Source organism: Podarcis melisellensis, assembly GCF_964234715.1.
Source record: "Podarcis melisellensis genome assembly, chromosome: 14".
Classification (NCBI taxonomy): Eukaryota; Metazoa; Chordata; class Lepidosauria; order Squamata; family Lacertidae; genus Podarcis; species Podarcis melisellensis.
In genome coordinates, this window is record NC_138546.1 from 20,423,134 (window position 1) to 20,444,959 (window position 21,826).

The window sequence follows — 21,826 nt, forward strand, 5'->3', positions numbered from 1 at the left end:
ACCCTCAAATGAAAAACAAGTTTTAAAAAATTGGATTTTCAGATGTTCAACTTAACACAATGTAGACTTGAAAACCCAACTTTAGAACATTACAATATTGGCATGGTAGTTGGTTTTTCAAACTCTAAATGACATTTAACTCCACAGACTTGGCCTTGAATTTTGACCTCAAACTCTATTATGGTGGAAATTCTAAACACATTTACCTGGGAGTAAAGCCCACTGGACACAAGGGCACTGACTTCTGAGTAAACTTACCTAGCACTACATTTTAACTGAACCTTAGGGCACTGCCAACCCCCCCCCCTTTGACATCATCACTAAATTGAGAGGCCCATTATGCAACGACATAGGGTTGGATCCAAAGGTGCTCCTCTGCTCACAGAACGAGCTTTCTGGTCATGGGGGGCATCTGCCTCCTGCCCTGCACCATGTTGGCTGGGGCTGGTGGAACTTGTAGTCAAATGCACCTATTGGCTCTCACTGCATTAGAATGTTACGTGAGATGGGTGGGACTGCATGTAAATATGGTGTTCTTTTTTTGTGAAACCTCTTGTAGAAGCAGAAGGATTACTATAGAGCCATTAAAACATAGGGAAAGCCTGCTGGATAACGCCAATGGCCCACCTAGTCCAGAATTATAGAATCATAGAATTGTAGAGTTGGATGGGGTTCAACCCTCTGCAATGCAAGGCCAACCGGATAACTATGGGAAACCCCCAAGCAGGAACCAAGTGCGAGAGTACTCTCCTCTCCTGCAGTTTCCAGCAACTGGTATTTGGAAACATTTACTACCTCTAGCAGGGGACAATTACTGACCATTGGTAGGTGGGTAACCATTACTGCCTCTTGTGGGAGTGAGTTCCATAGTTTAACTATGCTCTGTGTGAAGCAGTACTTTATCTTCCAGCATTAAGCTTCATTGGATTTCCATTAATTCTGCTGTTATAAGGGAGGGAGAGAAAACATTTTCTCTAGCCAACTTACTACCACACTGCATCAGCTATTCATCATGTGTTCAGTGGTACTAGTGGTTATTACACTTCTACCCATGGTGTTTTGGATCCAACCTAACCCCAAAACTTGGACAGTGTGTTCTAAGTACTTTACTATCACTCTCACTCAGTTGTGTTTTATTTTCATGCATTGATATTTTGGTTCTGTTTGTACTCACATAACAGAGGTAAGCCAACACTGTGCCCTCTGGGTGTGTGTGTATGGGTGTGTGTGTGTGTAAATGTTATTAAATTTTCTGTTTTACAATTTTAAATACTCATTTTACATTCTTAAGATATCAATGACTCCCCTTCTTCTCTTTCCATGGTTCATTTTACATATCATAAATCCCTGCATATTTTACAAAAAAATATACCATTCAGTATTCCATTATTGCATCCATCAAAACTTATTTACACTGTTGAATTTATCTTTATACTGCCAGCATTTTCAACTGCACACAATTATTTCCCATATATTCAATAAACCATAAATTCAACCTTCTTTGAACGCATGTTCTTCTTGTTATCTTATTCTATATGTTAAGTCTGCAAGTTGTGCATTGGGGAAAATCATCCATAATGAATTGAAAAAAATGTTCAAAAGTACTTTCCCCAAAAAATCCAGAGTCCTTTCTGTTGGGGATAATTCAGACTGAAATTCCCCAGGTGTCAAAAAAGGTTATTTATATATGCTACTACTGTGGCCCGTGTTTTGTTAGCCCAAAAATGGAAAACGAATGACTCCCAATCAAAGAAGTATGTCAACTTAAATTGACAGAATATGCACAACCCTCTGAATGTCTTGGACTACAACTCCCCCTCAGCCTCCATCAGCATGGTCAATGATCAGGGAGCTGTAGACCAACAACATCTAGAGGGCACCACATTGGCTACCATGACTTATAACCTGATCCTGATCATGTTTACTCAGAGGTAAATCTCGCTGGCTGCAGTGGGATTTGCTTTGGAGTAACTGTACAGCCATGGGCGTTTGTCATTAAGTGACACTGGATTTATAAATGCTGGCACTGCATTTCTCTGGATCTGGTGACAGAAATATTAGGAAAGCCAATAGAAATAACACCATGCTTAACAAAAAGAAAGAAAGAAAATAGCAATTTTGATTTGCCTGAGGTATGCAGGGGGCCTCTGTAATGTTTTGATCTTTGTGCAAAGAGCTGGTAAAGAAAAGCAGACTTAATACAAAACCTTAAAATAGGAGTCAGGATTTTCATAACAAGAAAATACCGCTGGCATGATGAACTGTTACCTAGGGATTTTGAAAGGAAGAGAAAAGAGCCATCTTGTATTTTTAATTAGTCTTTGCAATACAGTAGACTTGTTTTAAGATGCTCCTGTTATTCACCTGTTTGCAAAGTACTCATCCAGTACTTTCAAGGCAATGGAATTCAGGAAAAGGAAAAACATGTCAGTTCTTCAAATGAAAGTTATGGAAATCTCTATAGCATAGAGGTGAGACCAGGAGGCATGTACTTACGGTGAGCCCTGCTGAGAGTCTCATTTCCTAGCTGACAGGTTTCAGTCTTCCTTTGGACCCATATGTAGTCACACTTGGACTTCTGAAAACTATAGTTTAGGAGTGGTGAACCTCAATCTTGGGTCCAAATGTGGTTCTCTAGGCCTCTTTCTCTAAGCCATGCCCCAAGCCCCATTCCTGGACCACATTCCTTCTTCCCAGGCCGCATCCCCCACAAGCCCTGTTTTGCATCCTCCACTAGAGCCTCTACCTAGCTGGAACATGGCCTTGATCTGTGAAGTTGCTTCTGTGGATGGACAGTGGAGTTGTGTGTGTGTGTGTGTGTGTGTGTGTGTGTGTATTAGGAACACCTGTCTGTTGTGTGGCTGAACTCTAGCTGACTCTATGGAATTGATTCCCACAAAATGGAGTGGTAGCCACTAACTAGGATGGCTTTAAAAGAGGTTGAGACAAATTCATGGAGGAAATAACACTATCAGCTGCTACTTGCAACAATGGCTGTGTTCTTCTTCCACTATCAGAGGTATTATGCCTTTGAATTCTAGTTCCTGGGAATAACAAGTGGGGAAAGTGATGTTGCACTCAGGTCCTGCTTCTTGGCTTCACCTTGGGGCATCTGATTGGCCACAGTGAGTACAAGGGGCTGGATGAAGTGGGTCTCTGGCCTGATCCAGCAGGGCACTTTTATGTTCTTAGAAGTCACATCCATTGATCTGCCCACTTTTTTCTCTGCCCATAGTCCCCTCTGGCATGTGGCCCCTGGAAGCTTCCCCATGAAGGAATGTGGCTCTCAGGCTGAAAATGTTCCCCATCCCATCATAGTAGATATCAATCATACAAACTTCATCACAGGTTGTTGTTGTTTAAAAATAGAAGCAATAATTTAAGTAATCAAATGTAGGTCACCTTCAAAAAAATTGGTTTTGTAACATGCTTTGAGGTTTTACTACAATCAAACTATCTATCTATCATCTATCTATAGACATACATACACACACACACACACACAATAAATTAAAAATGGTGTTGTGTGGAAGCAAACAAGCTGGCACCTAGCATCATGGAGAAGTTATTCATGGAGACAATAAATGTGAAATTAGGACCTAGGTCATGTTCATTAATTTCACTAATTCATTAATTACTTCAGAAGTAATAAATCTGATGCAATGGAAATAATTACTAAAAATATACTCTCCTGTTGTTTTGTTGTTGTCCGTGCCCTTTTGTTTTTCTGGCAGATGGTGCTTTCCAACACCCATTTCCTCCTCTTCTCCTTTGTCCTCACTGCCCTTGGCCTCATTTGCCCTCATTGCAATTTAATTTGATTGGCTGTAGTGACCCACAACATTATGCTTATATGTGTCTGTGACAGCATTGTGTCAAAGCCAGTGTCATCAGGAAAACTGCATTGGTCATCACAACCAGGTAGGATTGATCAGTAAGCAGTGCAGGCAAAGGAGACAGAGGACCATTATGTCAACAAAGAATCAAAATGGTGCAGAGAAAGCAACGCTGAAGGAAACATTGTGACTAGCACCGGCCCTCCCATGAGGCAAAGTGAGGCAGCTGCCTCAGCCACCTGAACCAGCCTGCCTCACTCAGGAAGACACTCCTGTCATCATTGTTGAAATAACATGTAGCTGCCAAGCTGGTTACTTTACATGCCTAAGATGGGGTGTGGAGGGCTTCTGATCTTTGACTCAGGAAGAAAAGTACTGTGTGTTTGCCCTGAATGTGACTCTAGTCATAATCACACCATAAATTTAAAGTGTACACAATAAGTTGAGCTGTACACTCATACAGTAATTCATACACCATGCTCAATGAACATGTGGTCTATATACTTGTATACACAAACACTGTAGATTTGTAGAAACAACTTGTACCTGTGCTCAGTGTAATTTCCAAACAACCCTTTTGTGATACTATATAGAGTTTCCACCTTTTCAATGACCTCGGCAACTTGCATTGGTCTAAATCCATTCAAATTTGTCAGTCTGTGCCATATACCTTGTATGTGTGTGTGAATTAATATCACATGCTTTAGAGAAGGGCTCAGTGGTGGAGCACATACGGTATTTTGCATGCAGAAGAGCCCAGGTTCAATTTCTAGTATCTCCAGGGGCAGGAGAAAGAAAAATGCTACTGTCTGAAATTCTGGAGAGCTGTGGTCAACCATTGTAGACATTATTGAGCTCCATGGGCCAATGACCAAGCTTTATACAAGTCAATTTCCTTATGAGACACATTAGGGCTGTTGTTGTTTTGAGCATTTAAATACTCATTTGCAGCAGGATTAGGGAACTTGTGGCCTCCAGATATTTCTGGACTACAACTCCCATTGTTCTTAATTCTGACCATGCTGGCTGTGGAAGATGGAGATGGGAGACAGAGTCCAGAAAGATCTAGAGGACTGCAGATTCCCCACCCCTTTCCTACAGGAGCAACTACAGAAGGCAAATAGTATATGGGTCAGACATTCCGTAAACCAAAAGTGTTGAGAAGCTCTATGTGAAATGTTGCTGGCAAAAGATTCAGGACTGACCACAGGAAGTACTTCTTTGCACAATTTTTAATTATATTACAGTTGTGAGAACAATACCTACCCGCTTTGACAGACAAATTCATGTAGGATAAATCTATTGATGGTTATTAGCAACAAGAAGAAAAAAGATTTCCATACACATGGAAAGCCTGTAGCCCAGTGGCAGAGCATCTTCTCTTCCTTAGAAGGTCCCAAGTTTAACCCCTGGCTCCCTGGGTAGGACTGGGAGAAGACTCCTGCCTGAAACCACTGCCACTGCCAGTCAATATTTGGAATACTGAATGAGCTGTATCCATGGTCTGAGTCAGTATAAATCATGTCCCTATGGATGCAATATATTACTGCATACCAGACTATGGGGGCACATGACAAGAGCTGGCTGATAGCTGCAGCCAGTACTGTGTATTTTATTCCTGTTGAAGTGTCTCCTGAACTGCAGTTTCCACAACCTGCAAAACTCTTCTTCTTTTTTTTATAACCATACTCTCTTTCTCCCTCTCCCTTTTTAAAAATGATGCCACTGGACTTTCAGGAATGAGCAGCAGGTCTGCCTGTCCTACTGTACTTTCCCCCCACCCTTGAAAATAACTGGCAGGTCCAGCACCTCGTTAAAGGCATCAGCCTACTGCCGTTATTAGTTTGACATTCCAAATTGGAACAAGGAAGGTGGAAACATTGATTGTTCCTTTTGTAAGAAAGGGCCCCAACTAATCTCTCCAGCTCAGTCATTGTCATTAAACGAAAGCCTTTTTCACCTCTGAGTTTTCCAATTCAAATCCAGTACAGGTCATTTCATTTTGCTGTGTGTGTATGTGTGGTGTGTGTGATATAAATCGGAAGGCTAAGTCCAGTCACTAACAAATGAACCCGACTGCAATTGACACTAATTGGCTCCCTAGTCGTCCGTCTCAGCAGAGCAGCCAAGGATCAAGCACAGTGTAGTGTGTGGATCTGTCAGGGTCCCACCAGATCAGGCTTGGTACACATTAACGGTGATGTATGGGCAAGGGCACTATTGACATTGCACTACCTGTCTAGTTTTATGCTGATTGGAGAGTGATGAACAGTGTGAATTCTTGAGGACTTTTCTTGCACATTTCCCCCCAGCCCCCCAGCCCCAAATTATGTTCTCTCGGGTGTTCTCTGAGCAGTACCTTTTCTCTGAAAAGGCCTCTAGAAACTGCAGAGTTTGGTCCCGAGCAAAAATAAATAAATGTGAAAATGTCACACTCGCAAAAACAAAAACAAAAAAACAGTAATAAAAATGCAACTTTATTTTTTGCTTTCCAGCACATCTCCCTGAAAATACTTTCGAGAAGCAACCCCCAAACCTTGCTCTGAATGTTGTCATTGGCAAATATTCGTCAGGTCAAGTGGAATTCCCTGGGGAAATTCTGGGGAGGTCCTCCGGTTTTTACCTGTTGCAACAAAAATTCTAAAACTACAATGTGAACAAAGTACTTGGGAAAGTTCAGCCATCCTGCTGAAATTGGTATCACTGGATCAAGTCCATCAATTTATTGAATTAATTCAACAAAATAGATTTTGAATAAATGTGCAATTAATTGTTACTCTTTTGAATTTTATTTTGTTATTATTATTTTTAGTAGGTGGTGCAAATCACTATTCTGAATAATGTGTGGTTGTTGTTGTTGTTGTTTTAAAATAGGGTAGGGTAGGGGGCACTGAGGATGAGTTTATGGAACCAAAGGGGCTGTGGCCCAAAAAGGTTTGGGAACCACTGACTTATTGCATCAAATAGGGGCAGGAGTGTCTGTCTTGAGTCCAGGAGGTGGGTAATTTTTTCCTTGAAAGATCGAGTTTACCCAAACTCTTTGAAAGAGGCAGTGATAAGGTTGTTCCAGGGAAAAAAACTATTCTGGACCTATGATGACAACTATAGACCCCTTCCTGGTTAAATTGCTTGAACAGATTATTATTACTGGCCAATTTCAGGCACTGTTGAATGGCACTGATTTATTATAGCCATTTCAGTTAGGGTTTTGACCTGGTATTGGAACAGGAATCTGCTCATTGGCCTATGGGGTGACCTTTACTGACAGAAGGACAGAAGGAGAGTGACCCTGTTGATGTGGAGATGATGTATTGAAGTGGGGAGAGTGCTTCTGCACTCAGGTTTAGCTTGTGGGTCTCCCATAAGCATCTGGTTGGATACTACAATAATAGGATGGTGGCTGGCCCACCCATGAGGCAAGGTGAGGCAACTGCTTCAGGTAGCAGGACCCAAAGTCCTCTGTCTGATCTGGCCGCTAAGGTAATCATTGGCCACTGCTGCTGCAGTTGCAATGACAGCTGTGGCATGTTTCTTGGAGACTGATCTGTCTCCTCCTTGGCAGCCCCTGTCCAATGCCATTCTACAGAAGACTCTTAGTGAATAGGAGGTGATGCTGGTTTTCTTCCACTCTTGTTCCTGATGTAGATATTCATTCCCCCATTATTCCCAATGTAGATATTTACTCACTCCTTGTTTCCTAGTGGAGAGGTAGCACCAGTGTCATTTTGTGCTTTGCTTCAGGTCCCAAAATGTATTGGACCAGCCCTGGATGATGGGCCAGATGGACCTTTGGTGTTCATCCAAGAGGAGTGAGAGGGACCGCTTCTGATGAGAGATGCCAACAGAAGTATGAATAGGTGGAGAAGGTCCAACAGCCTTCCAGACAGAATGTTGGATTGCTTGCCCAGTCTAAGGAACAGAACCACCTTCTGCACTAATCTGTGCTTGCCCCATTCATTGTTGTGTACCATTGTTGGATGAATGTCTTCATTTGAGCAGCCATATCACCTGCTGTGCAATGTGTAGCAATGTGTGTTACCTGCTGTGCCTTTGAACAGCATTTTACATATGTATCACACTGATCTGAGCATTAAAGCTTTTTGGGGGAAACATCACTGGAGTTCATCATCAAGTGAGAGCCAGGACAGAGTCTTCCACTACCAAATAACTGAGGGGTGACTTATTTATTTATTGAATTTTTATACTGCCTTATACCCAGAGGTCTCAGGGTGGCTCACAGAACAGAATCAAAATATAAAACCACAAAATATATAATCAAAAGAAAAACAGCAACCCAATATTTTCTGTTCCCTTTGTTCTCCTTTAGCCATTTAAGAATAATTTTTTTGTGTGTGTCTGGTATATCTCTCCCTGTTACCAATTCTGCAAGAACAATTGAATTATCCATTGGACTCAGGCTGGATATATTTTGCATCATCTCAACCCCCCTGCCAATCTCTGTTGTGGTGATGATAATAGGGATGGTGTGACTTCATAGCTTGTGGGATGACAGGGTGAATAATGTGGGTCTTCCTCCAACCACATTGTTCCTGCTAAACAACAATAAAAACAAAAGAAAATATTATTGCAAGCTTGATTTGATTAATTAATGATGAATAAGGAGTGTGGGATAACTGGTTGATGATGGACTTCTCAACTCAGGTTTCCCCTGACTACAACACCCACTGACTGAGGTTGATGGGATCTGCTTTTATCCATTATAAAAGATAAAGGGACATCATGATAGATGATATAGATAGATGATAGATGATAGATAGATGATAGATAGATGATAGATGATAGATAGATGATGATAGATAGATAGATAGATGATAGATAGATAATGATGATGATAGATAGATAGATGATAGATAGATAGATATGTCTATCTATCTCTATCTATCTATCATCTGTCTATCTATCTATCTATCTATCTATCTATCTATCTATCTATCTATCATCTATCTATCTATCTATCATCTATCTATCTATCTATCTATATCATCTATCTATCTATCTATCTATCTATCTATCTATCTATGAAATGATTATGAAATTTAAAATGTGCAGGATTGTGCCTTTGGATTAGACCAGAGAATGAGGAACCTGTGGCCTCACAGATATTGTTGGTCTTCAATTCCCATTAAACACAGCCAATAGTCATAAATGATGGGAGTAGTAGTCCATCAGCATCTGAAAAGCATCATGTTGCCTGTCCTTGAATTAGACCAATACATTGCAGCAGGTGTCAACTGGAGGGCAACACCTTTGTTACCTCTGGATTAAGCTTGCTTTTATCATGCAGACCTCATCCAGTAGCGAATAATTCATCCACATTTTAATCAATCAACTTGATAAGCCTATTTTCCTGCCAAATGAGAAAGAGAATCTTTCCCACCACCTGCTTCCTAGGACTAATAATCTGCTGTGGAAATGTAGTGAAGACACTCTTAACCCCCCCCCCCTTTTAGTTTGATTTTATAGATAACCAGATTAGGTAAAGGTAAAGGGACCCCTGACTATTAGGTCCAGTCGTGGCCGACTCTGGGGTTGCAGTGCTCATCTCGCTTTATTGGCCGAGGGAGCTGGCGTACAGCTTCCGGGTCATGTGGCCAGCATGACTAAGCCACTTCTGGTGAACCAGAGCAGCGCAAGGAAACACCATTTACCTTCCCGCCGCAGCGGTACCTATTTATCTACTTGCACTATGACATGCTTTCGAACTGCTAGGTTGGCAGGAGCAGGGACCGAGCAACGGGCGCTCACACCGTTGCGGGGATTCAAACTACCAACCTTCTTATCGGCAAGTCCTAGGCTCTGTGGTTTAACCCACAGCGCCACCTGCGTCCCTGATAACCAGATTACCAGTGGTCTATATACAACATGGTATCCAATTTCGAGTAGGAAAGGGGCAATCAAAATGATGAAGGGAATGAGGAAAGGCTGCAGCATTCAGGACTTACTAGTTTAGAGAAATGGTGAGTGAGATGTGACATGATAGAAATTTATATAATTGTGCATGCCACAATTGCCACAAGTGGGTAAAGACATGTTTTTCTCCCTCTTTCTTAACACTAGAACTCATGTTCCTCTATGAGTATGAATGTCAGAAGATTCATAACAGATAAAAGACAGTGCATAGTTAAAGCATGGAACTCACTCCCACAGGAGGCAGTGATGGTCACCAACCTGCATGGCTTTAAAAGAGATTTGACAAATCCAGAGTATTGATAAGGCTATTGATAGCTACTATTTATTATGGCTATGTTCTGCCTCCACTGTCAGAGGTCATAATGCTTCTGACTATCAGTTACTGAAAGCCACAGTGGTGTGTGTGCTCTTGTGAGCAGGTCCTGCTTGCAGGTTTCCCATAGACATCTGGTTGGCTCCTGTGAGAACAGGATGCTCCAACAAGGCTCTTCTCATGTTCTTGTGCTCTTAGTAATATAGGATTGGACCCTCTACTAAAGTATTATCTATACTAGTTGCCAGTGTGTCTTTACAGGGCACCAGGAAGGATTATTTCCTGGTACTACCCGGAGATGTTAGAAATTGAACATGTGTCCTTTTGCATACAATACATGTACAGGGCGAGTCCTTTAAAAGAGGCCCCATGGAATCAGAGTACACATGTTCCACGGGGCCTCTTTTAAAAGACTCGCCCTGTACATGGAGCTATAGTTCTTCCTCTCAGTTGTGTGTGAACTCATCCTGAAGTTGGGCACCCATGCTTTAAATTACTTCTCTGCCTACCTATGCAGATGTTGAACCATAATTTCATCAATCAGTTATGAGAGCTTATCGGATATTCTGAGAGCATCTGATGCTGTCAAATAGACCTCAGCATGTTCTGGATGGGAGGCCAATAGAAATCACATAGAGGCTGAAATGAAACATTAAAAGTGTCATGTGGCTACTGCCAAAAGCAGCTCTGTGTTCCCTGACACCCCCTTCCCAAGCGATAACATCTAGTGTGTTGTGCTGAAAGATTATCCTGCTTTTTTTTTAACCATTCTCAATTAATGAGAAAATAAATTCCATTCAGTAATTACCAGAGAGGAGAGGAAAATATGTATATGTGGTGTGGCCAAGAGGTTCTGTGATTGCCTTTTCCTTCGTTCTACAAATCATCTCACCTGTATGCTACATTATGCAGCCTTCCTAGGTGCCCATGCTTACATTTAGTCTCTCAAATCAATGCTTTCCATATCAGAAGCATGGGGTGCCAAGGTCTGCACACTGCAGCCTTCCAAGGTGTGATTGCTTCAGTTAAATCTCCCCTATTAAGGTTTTTTTCATATCAGGACGTATGGGGAACTGCAAAGGTTTGAAGGGTGGATGCCAAATAATGATTTCCTCTTTGGGACAAATCTTCCTATTGAGATCAAGCAGGCACCTTCACTTTAATCTTTTCAGTGCCTGCTAAAAACATTCATGCTTAAAGAAGCCTACCCAGATACTTAGCTACTTGAGGTGATTTTAATCTGTTTTAGTGTTTTATCTTTGGGGTGTTTTAAAGTAGGGTTGTGATTGTTTTCTTGATCTCACAGCTTTATCTTTCATAAACTGTTTTGAGGGTTGTTGTTTTTGCAACCAAGCAGTGTATAAATTTTATGAAATAAATAAGTAAACCACCTTCCCTCTTCTTCCAGGGGAGGATGGGTATCGCAAATTCCTCCCCCCTGAAAGGAGGGGAGCTGCATCCCACATCCTACCCCCTGATCTTAGCTAAAAGGCCGATAAATGGTGGCTTTGGCTACATAAATAGGTAATATGTGTATCCACAGAAAGCTTTCTGTGCTTAGGGACACAGGAAACTGCCTCATAGTCAGAACTTTGGTGCATCTCAGTATAATGATTTGGTGGTGGCTCTCCATGGTTTCAGGACACGGGTGGTGCTGTGGGTAAAACCTCAGCGCCTAGGACTTGCCGATCGCATGGTCGGCGGTTCGAATCCCCGCGGCGGGGTAAGCTCCCGTTGTTCGGTCCCAGCTCCTGCTCACCTAGCAGTTTGAAAGTGCAAGTAGATAAATAGGTACCGCTTTATAGCGGGAAGGTAAACGGCGTTTCCGTGTGCTGCCCTGGTGCCAGTTCGCCAGAGCAGCTTTGTCACGCTGGCCACGTGACCCGGAAGTGTCTGCGGACAGCACTGGCTCCTGGCCTCTAGAGTGATATGAGCGCACAACCCTAGAGTCTGTCAAGACTGGCCCGTACAGGCAGGGGTACCTTTACCTCCATGGTTTCAGAGAGGGGGCATTCCCAGCCATATATGGAGATGCCAGGGATTAAAACTGGGACCTTTTGAATGCAAATCAGATGTTCTACCACTGAGCTACAACCCATCTAGATCACGTGCTTTGGTTTACTGTGTCTGGAATTATAAATTACTAAGGAGGGTGGCACTGTGGGTTAAACCACAGAGCCTAGGACTTGCCGATCAGAAGGTCGGCAGTTCGAATCCCCACGACGGGGTGAGCTCCTGTTGCTCAGTCCCTGCTCCTGCCAACCTAGCAGTTCGAACGCACGTCAAAGTGCAAGTAGATAAATAGGTACCACTCTGGTGGGAAGGTAAACGGCATTTCTGTGCGCTGCTCTGGTTTGCCAGAAGCAGCTTAGTCATTCTGGCCACATGACCCGGAAGCTGTACGCCGGATCCCTCAGCCAATAAAGCGAGATGAGCTTTACCATGGAGAGCCACCACCAAATCATTATACTGAGATGCACCAAAGTTCTGACTATGAGGCAGTTTCCTGTGTCCCTAAGCACAGAAAGCTTTCTGTGGATACACAGAACCCCAGAATCAGCCACCACTGGACCTAATGGTCAGGGGTCGACTTTACCTTACCTTTAAGACCTCTTAAACTCACTGTGGTGAGATGTACGTCTGATATTCTGAGCGATACTGAATATGTTATTTGTTGGAAGGCGGATAATGGGAAGTGAAGCCACTGCTCAGGTGGTGGCCAGAATCTCTTTCCGGCCTGGAAAGTTGGTTTATAAATATCACCGACTAATAAACGTGTTACTGATCATGTAAATACATATGGAGACACACCTTACTGCAACTTTTTCTTCTTCTTGAAAGCAGCTTGGTTGCTGGGGGGAGCCTGAAGTGCTTCATTTACAGCACACATTTTGCTTGCTTGCTTAAAGCATTGCTTTGAGAGCTGAAGAACCATGGACAGTTCCAAACCATCCAGACACAAAGCATTTAGTGCCGTTTGACTACAAAACTAAAACAATGAAATGAAACCACCCATAATATATAGAGAAAATGGGTTTGTTCATCTCTTATGCAACGTATTTGTTTTTCATTGCCCATTATGATAGGGTCTTATTAGAGGGCCATGTTTTATTTATCAGGGTGTTTCTGTGAGTCGGCTGAAGAATAAAGAGAGAGAGAGAGAGAGAGAGAGAGAGAGAGAGAGAGAGAGAGAAAGAAAGAAAGAAAGAAAGAAAGAAAGAAAGAAAGAAAGAAAGAAAGAAAGAAAGAAATCTCTTTCTTTCTATCAGCTCAGGGCATTTGCTGAATAACATGTTTAGTGTTCTGGAAAAAGAGGGGAGAGGAGCATGAGATATTCCTGTCAGAACAAGGGACTGCTTAAGGCAAAGGGATAAAATGAAGAAGGGGGAGGATATGAGAAAGTGGCTATAAGGGACTTCATTTTTATGTTAGCTTTTATTTTTACCCTCCTTCCTTCCTTTCTTGTGTGTGCGTAGGCTTTTATTCCCCCCTTTTTTATTCCCCCTTTTTGTGTTATAAATTAATTTGTGCTCTTCAGTGTAGGAGTGCTATCCGAGAACCTCAAGCTCATGATACATGGACTTTCCCTGCGCATGAAAGCAAGCCCTGTTTTGTAAGTCCAAGCATTTTCCTTATTTTTAGCCATTTAATAGGTGTGTGTGTTGGGTGGCGCGGGTTTGTTAGAGGGGTGTCTTGCTTTGGGAAGAGGTGTATTTTTGGTTGTAACACCCGGCCTTGTCTCAGTCCTGTGGGTGGGGTTCTTGCAGTAAGATTGCTATAGATTTCTCTCTCTCTCTCTTTCTCTCTCTGTCTCTTAAAGGAGCTTTTTCAAATGTGTGCACGTCTCACAATGCAACAGCTAATTACCTTCCGAGTTGAGAGCTGTTTGCCTGAATCACAGGAATTCTCTAGTGATCTGTTTGCATTTTAGTTCAATAGTAGCTTGGGAAAGAAATGAATCTTTATTTAAAGGGAAATATGTGCTTTCAATTTAGTTTCAACCTTCCCAACACCATTTTTTTTTTAATACACCCACATAAAAACAACAAGAAATGGCACAGAATATATTTCTGTGTGAAATTATTATATTTCCCACTAACTCTAAATGTTCCCTCACTTGGTACAGATTGTAGCCTATTCTGCCTTTCCCCCCTCTCTTTTCTTATTCTTATTTTTTTTTTTTTTAAGTTGGGTTCCCTCTGAATGTTTGAAAAGTTCTGCTTCTCGAAAGAAACCTTGAGAGGGAAGGGAAATGGAGGGGAATCCTGAAGAGTAATTTGCTGAGATTCAGCCTTTTTATGGAAGAATTAATAATTCAATGCATTTGTCAAATTCCATTTTGAATAACACCAGTATCTTTTGTTACATATTAGTAACATGTGGAAGGGAGGTGGGGAAAGAAATTTGACCTCAAGGACAAGTTTTGAGCATAAATGATTTAATTTGCAGATCACATCTGATTTTATTACATGAAGACTAACTAGATCTACTAATGAATAATTATTACTCCATAAAATAAAAAGGGGGGGGGGAGACAGTTTGCGACAGTTGAATACTAATTCCAATGAGGGACATTACTCTCTCTTAAGTAAAAAAGTAAACATTACATTCCCCCTAGTGACTAATGCTGTTTGTTCATGTAACCTGACAGAATAGCCTCTTGTAATGGATTGTCCTTCTGACACGTTTTATAATCTTAAATGAAATTATATATCTATATCTGTATCTGTATCTGTATCTGTATCATCTTTATCTATACACACAGAGAGAGAGAGAGAGAGAGATGTTTTCTTCCCAGGACAGGAGAGAAAGGGAGGGAAAGGATTGTGCCACACCATGATCTTTATTCCACGAGATTCTGCTGTGGTTCCTAATCTAATTTTTCACAGCAGTTAATGATTTTACAAGCTTTTGTGAAATGCAGAAGGGGAGATAGGTGCAAAGTATATTATGGAAAATAAAAATAAAAAGATTTGGGAGATGTGTGTGCGCACACATATTATTTCCTAGATATATGGTATACGTATATTCATTTCACCTCACCCTGAGTGATTTTGATAAGGAGGCTCTAGAAATTTAAATATACTTTCAACATTACATGGTATCTAAACAAGCGGTTTTAAAATTAGAATTAATATTAAGAATAAGAAATGCTTTCCCCCTCTCTCCTGTGGCTTTCATACATCAGATTGTACTTCTGGTGCAATAGGACTCAGTATAAAATGTGAGTTCAAGCTTTCCTTTCAAGTCAGGCATGTAAAGTCCATCTGTGTGTGTGATGGGGGTGTATGTTTGTGTGTCCCTGTGTATGGTACATGTTTTGAAAAGGATGGCCAGAGAGATAGGCACAGATCAAAGCCATGTGTATCTTCTAGAGTATTTTAACTTTCTTTTGTGCTTCTATACTTTTAATGCATGTTTTTCTAAATGCGCACACAGAGAGAGAGAGAGAGAGAGAGACTTTGTTTTCTTTCTGTTTGCCTTATTCCTTCGATGGGGGAATTCCCTAATTGATTGTCAGGTGTGGGGCCTGAGGAAGAAAGAAAAAAATAAACACTGGAGAGGAGGGGTGTCTGTGGTGAATCATAACAGCCTTTCTCATCCCAGCTGGGCAGTGACATTAATTGCCCAAACCTCATGACTGTATATGATGCCTGTCTCTCTCCTTCTGCATCCTCTCCAGGGATTTTTAAAATGCAGTTATTTGAATTTTTGGTGAGTGGTACAGAGACCCTGCCCTGGTTAGGACCCATTTGACAAATGAGAGGAGCGGAGTAGCATCAGCCACACCAGAAGGAGTCTCTCTCTCTCTCTCTCTCTCTCTCTCTCTCTCTCTCTCTCTCTCCAAGGGAGCCAGGCTTTTAATGTGGAACAAACCCTTCCAACGGCGGTTGTCACTGAGGGGGAGTTTCAGCAGCTCAGCTTAGAAGCTGCCGGCTGCCTTCTCTCCTTTGCTTATTAAATCTCACCACCACCCCTTTTTTTTCTCTCCTTCCCACACCTCTCTGTTTTTGTTTCGTTTGAGTGAGCTGGGGGGGGGGGTGTTGTTTGGCAACGTTGGGTGGGATTACCCTCCCAAACGAAAATTGTACCAAATGGCCTTGCCTTGACAATTGAACGTAGTGGGGCTTTAACACTGGGAGCTGGAGGTGAGGAGGCTGGCAAGGTTGCGTTGTTAAAAAGAAGGGGGGAGAGAGAGAATAAGAAACACCCTGAGAAGGGATGTTTTTGAGAGGTTGTGTGTCTTTTTGAGAGAGAGAAAACAAAAGCAAAAAAAAAAAACACAACCCACACATCTGAGAGAAAGAGAGAGAGAGAGAGAGTGCTGGCAGTTGTGGTGTTGGGGGTGGCAGGTTTGGGGTGGGGGGGAGAGAAGAGAGAGAGAAATAAATAACCAAGCTTGCACCGGAGAGGCAGCAGCAACGTGCGTGTATGCAACCCCCTTCACTTGTCCTACGTCGGGTTCAGAGCAGCAACATGCAGCATCCTCTGACGGGGACGACCTGCGTTGCGCTGCCGAACGTTGGCATGTGTCCCCAGCTGTCCTGTGCCTTGACTTTTATGTATTTACAGCAGGTAAGTCGCAGCAACTTTTTTTTGTCTCTTCCAACTCTCTGTCCCCCACCCTTGCTTCTCCCCCCCCCCCCACTCTCACCCGGGTTTGGTCATTCCCTCTTCTTGTCACTGTATTGTCTGTACCCCATGAAGTGGAAACAGCTTTCTGCCTGAATGGAATGTGTAATTGTCTCTTTCATGTGTCTGTGTGTGTTTGCCTGTGTACGAATGCATCCAAATAAGCAAAAGAAATTAATTCGTACGGGAAAGTCGCCTCTGCGCCTCCGTTTTCTTTAATGGTACAGCTTCAATGCATGTGATCTCAAATATTCTGAAGTTTTGAGGATGCCCCCCCCCCGCCTCTGTGGTTTTGGTTTTGTATTTGCTCTGGGAACAATATGCATGCAAGGTTTAGATAGATGATAGATAGATGATAGATAGATAGATAGATAGATAGATAGATAGATAGATAGATAGATGATAGATATAGATAGATGGTAGATTTTAGCCACACAAAATTATGTTTATTATTATTATTATTATTTAAAATCCTTCTTCTCCCCCTCCCAGTTTTTGCTCCTGGGAATCAAATTTGTTTTTCAAAGTACAGTCCTGGTGCAAATTTGGTTTAAACTCACAATTTGCCATGTGAGTCCTTCATTGGAATTAGATGCCAGTGGAGGATAAATGGATTTGAAGTAGGGGGGAAGAGCAGTATAGATGGTAGAAGTTTGCCAGATCAGTTGATGGGTCATTTGGAAATCTGTGATTTGCATCTTGATATTTATCAATGGGCATCGTATTGAGGGTTTACTATGGGGAGGGGGGAGGGCATAGGCAGTTACCTCCACCTTAGAAATCAGTGGTTCCCCCATTATTATTATTTTTCAGCATCTTAATATTAGGGGTTCCCCCCAACTGGTGTTACAAATAAGTTTTGGGGTTTGTTGCCTTTTCTCCATGAAATTTCAGAAGGGAAAATAAATTAGGGCTGCATAGCAAGACATCCGGGTCCACTTACTTAAAAGTAAATCCATTGAAATCAATTGGGGGGGATATTTCTCCCAGGCAAATGTTCAAGCGTCAAAGTGTCAGCATCTCACAATGGCATGTCTGTGCTTAGAATTCTTATTATAAATGTACAGTTTTGTGGGTAATAAACTGAGCCTCCTACTACAGAGGGGATATGCACTGGGTGCAAAGGAGCAAGATTAAAATATATTGTCATGCAAATGTAATTGCATTTATTCTGTTGAGAGTGTCATCTGCCCCCCTCCCCCCCCCTTTCTGCATTTACTATAACTCAGCTGAAGCGTACGGTACAGGAGCATTTATCTATTAACACTCAGCTGCTACGGCAGTTTAGATGTCACATACAGATGTGTGCAAAGCAATACGGAACTTTCTTTCCTTGTCTCTCTTTAGGGGGGAAAAACAGAGCAATGTTCTAATATATTCTTGATTTCTTGCAATGGATCTATCTTCTTTTTCTTTTTTTAATGAAATTATTCAGAATCCAAGCATTGGTGCCTTTTAAGACGTGGGCAGTTGCTCGAAAGCCTCACATTTTAAAAGAAACCAAAGCTCTCTTCCGTATCCAGACACTCGGTGGGAATTGGCTCTGGGATTGACAAACAAATTATATATTAAAAGGTTCATGTGTACAGATTAGAATATAGTTGTTACGTGGGAGGGCTTTATCTGCATGAAATTTAAATTAGCAGTAAGCCTACCAAATCTTTCCTTTGTTTTTAAGTTAAAGTCTCAATGCTACTTCTGTGTGCCTTTTAAAAATTAGATGCTTGGGGAATCACCCTTAAAAGATCATTGTCTTTCTGCATAGCTGTACTATACCAGCAGAAGCAAGTTCTATTTTCTCCAGTTGTTTCTTGAACTTTTCAAGGCAACCATTTTAACATTAAGGAAGTAGCTTTTGAAAGGGCTTATGTGACTTAAGGTTAGAGGTCAATCTGGGCACACAAGGAACTGCTAAAAGATTACATAAATGCGAGGTTGGAGGATGAGGGGAGGGGGAAGCAGTAGGGGTCTAGGAATCATCTCTTTCCTCTATGTAGAATTGCAATAGCATTGTGCAATCTCAGCCTCTGTATAGAAGATACTTTCTGATTTAAGAAAATAGATGCTGCCACAATGATATGCTTGAAAGTGGTGGCTCTCACTCTGCCCTGGACAAAATTAGGAGAGTTGCCACCATCGTGCACTTTGGAAAGTGTTGCATCTTGAAGGCTTTTCCTGAACCTTTCTGCGGATGCCTGTTCCGCTGCAGAGGTTCATGCTATTAACACTCTGTAGTCTCCCTCTTGTTTCCCTTGTAGAATTGGATTTCTACATTTAAGATACATGTGGTGGGGAGATTTAATTAAAAAAAAATACATTTCTAGGTCTGTTACTGTCACCCCGCCCTTTGAGTACAGCTTGGTCTGTAGAAGCTGCATAGAAAAAAACCTAGGATTTTGTTCAGATAATTTGTTTGTTTGTTTTGCAATACTACAGAAATTTCTATTGCATTTAATGAAGTGTTGTCTTAACTGTCATTTTGTTTATCAGGTAATGATAAGTTATCTAGAATTTTACACCTGTCACAGCTATGATTTGGTAGCCTTCTTTTTTAGGTGGGAGGGGGGATAAATTGCATAATACAAAACCCTGTCCTTTGGGGATGCATAATGCCAAACTAATTCACAGCAGAAAATTTGGATCCTACTACACCCTCCCCCGTTTTTATTGATATGCATTAAGTCTGAGTGGTAAACATAACATCACTAACTAGATGTCGCTAACATTCTTCTCTTGAAACACAGAGAATAGGTTGCTGTCCTCTTAACTTGTTCTTTTACTTGTGTGGTGATCTACTTTAACTAATGCTCAAGTCACAATTACTTCCTATCCCCCTACAATTGTTTGTTGCCCCAAACTGCTTCCATGTTATCCACACACACACACAATGCAGAAAATTGTTGAGTAGATATAACACAAGCGTCTTGGTTTCAACTTTATAGCAATTAAGAAGCTGCTTTTAGTGTGGACCCCCCTTAAATGCAAAAATTGTAGGGTAGGTCGTAGGGACGGGTTAATCTAACAGTTTCTGTTTCTCTCAGGTTTGCCTTTTTTGTAACCTAAAGCCTTGTTCAGTACATTTTATGAGAATGGTTAACAGTATTATTATTATGAAAGTCCTCGTGAAAATTCTTAAACATTTTAGTGCAAATTTCTCCTAATATACAGATTTTTTGCATACCTTTTTGCCTAATACGATCCATCTTTGCATGCTGTTTTCATTTATATATGCTCTTTGACACACAGTTTACCCTGGTACGTGCATTTTTTGTACATATTACTTGGGTGGATAACTGCACTGCAAAACCCCAGAGTAGTGCGAATTTTGGAGGATGGCTGCTTCTCAGTTCAAATATTGTTTCAGGAACAGCGAACTAGGGAGGCTTGCCTTTAAATGTGGACTGAACTGATTTCCCCCTCCATTCCTAGGTGGAGAAATAGGTGATTTAGTTCATTTTGGGAAATTTGTCTCTGTGTGCTACGCTTTACCATTGTAATTTATTGCTTATTGAACTGAACCTGTGAGGTTTATAAGTTCTCTTTGCATTCACTGAAATACTTTTAAATGGTGTCAACAAAGCAGCCTTTTCCACACTAATGACAAGCTATGCTTTACAAATGCTGCTAAGAAATCCTTCAGAGCATGCAAATGTGTCCTTGTACAAAAGAGAACTTTAAATAGCACACAGCAGTTTATTATACAAATGCACTGGGAAGCTTGACTGATGAAATGGTTAAATTTGGAAGCCTGGCCTTTATGCCTTGTCTATATTATAGATGAACAGCAAGTCATGTGTTCATTAAAAGGCAGAAAGGGGGGAGTCAAAAGTTGGTGCTGGCATCCATCAAGAGGAGCTGTTCAAAACCCTTTAGATGTCTTGTCAACCATTTTACCAAGCCTAGTACCAAATTTGCAGCCAGATCCTACAAATGTTTACCATCCAGCAACTCAATGCTAATTTCAAATGGGACTTGTTGCTGAATAAGCACACATAGGATTGCAGCTTTGGCCTTCAGCTTTAGGATCTGATCAGAGAATATCCCATGTTCTGTAAAAGTAGATGTGGTGAAAATGGGTTAGCGATCAATCTTGGCTTATGAAGACGGTAACTAACATTTGTAAAACTCAACATAGACGTATCTAGGCGTCCCTTATCCTACCACCTCTAACCTCTGCAGCACATGAATAAAATCCAAATATGCCAGCTCCATAGAATTTTTTTCTAATAAGGAGTGTGGAGCTTATGGCCTCCTGGACTACAACTCCAATCATCCTTGACTTTTAGCCATTCTGGAAGGGGCTGGTGGGAACTGGAGGACAACAGAATCTGGAGGCCCCCAGATCCCCTCCCCACCCTGCCTTAAAATCAGACACTAGTTTGACCAGTGGTGTTTGGAAGAAAGATTTTAGCAGCACTAGATATCCTTTGAGGTGATTTTGACATCCTATATTGATCTGACTTCAGAAAGCAAACAAACTAAACCAAATCATATAGCTAGGGCTTAGACTGCGATATTGAGAGTGGCCCCCCCACCCCACACAGCTGCCTTGCAGCCCAATCCCTCATGAGAGGGGTTCATCTGAGCACAGCCAGGAAAACCTCCTATACCAGGCAACAAACTTTGCTGCTTGGCCACAGTCCCCCCATATGGAGTTGCAAAGTCGACAGTTGCAATGCCATATGCAATGCTATCTCACAACACAGCCATGGTGTTGTCGATACCAAAAGATTGGTAAATTTTCTCTCACTTAATGATGATACATGTGGTTTGTTTTAAATAGTGAAGTGATTTGTACAAAGGGTAATTCCTCTTAAATGGAGCCATTTCTCATGCCGGACACCAGCCGATCGAAAGCAATTGAACTGAAACTTCAATATCAGCCTGCTTTGTCTTTAACTAGAAAGTAGTTTGCAGGGCAGAGAGTGGCTCAAGACAACAGTTTTCATCCTGGATAACTTTGTTTCTTTTTTAACTACGGTAGTTCAATGAAATAACCCTGACAGCTAGCTAGCTTGTTGTTGTTGCTGCTGCTGTTGTTGAATGCACAATGTTATACAGACCTCTAATGTCATAGTGCATCTTTCTCCAACTGTTCTTGCACTGCAACTCC

The 21,826-nt window shown here is 41.6% G+C and overlaps 1 protein-coding gene across 33 annotated transcripts in view; it reads left to right on the plus strand.

The window, feature by feature from the left end:
- The window catches only part of RBFOX1 (RNA binding fox-1 homolog 1), a 1,444,762-nt gene that overhangs the window by 1,089,785 nt on the left and 333,151 nt on the right, over positions 1-21,826 (plus strand). Inside the window, exon 1 of one of the 33 annotated variants that reach the window (XM_081887422.1) lies at positions 15,924-16,656. The exons of 29 other annotated variants lie outside the window; for them this stretch is intronic. In XM_081887422.1, coding sequence (XP_081743548.1) covers positions 16,513-16,656 — 144 coding nt within the window. In that variant the 5' untranslated portion in view covers positions 15,924-16,512. Of the gene's footprint in view, positions 1-15,923; positions 16,657-21,826 lie in introns of those variants that run through there. 3 more of the 33 variants (XM_081887415.1, XM_081887413.1, XM_081887408.1) reach the window with 3 other exon arrangements.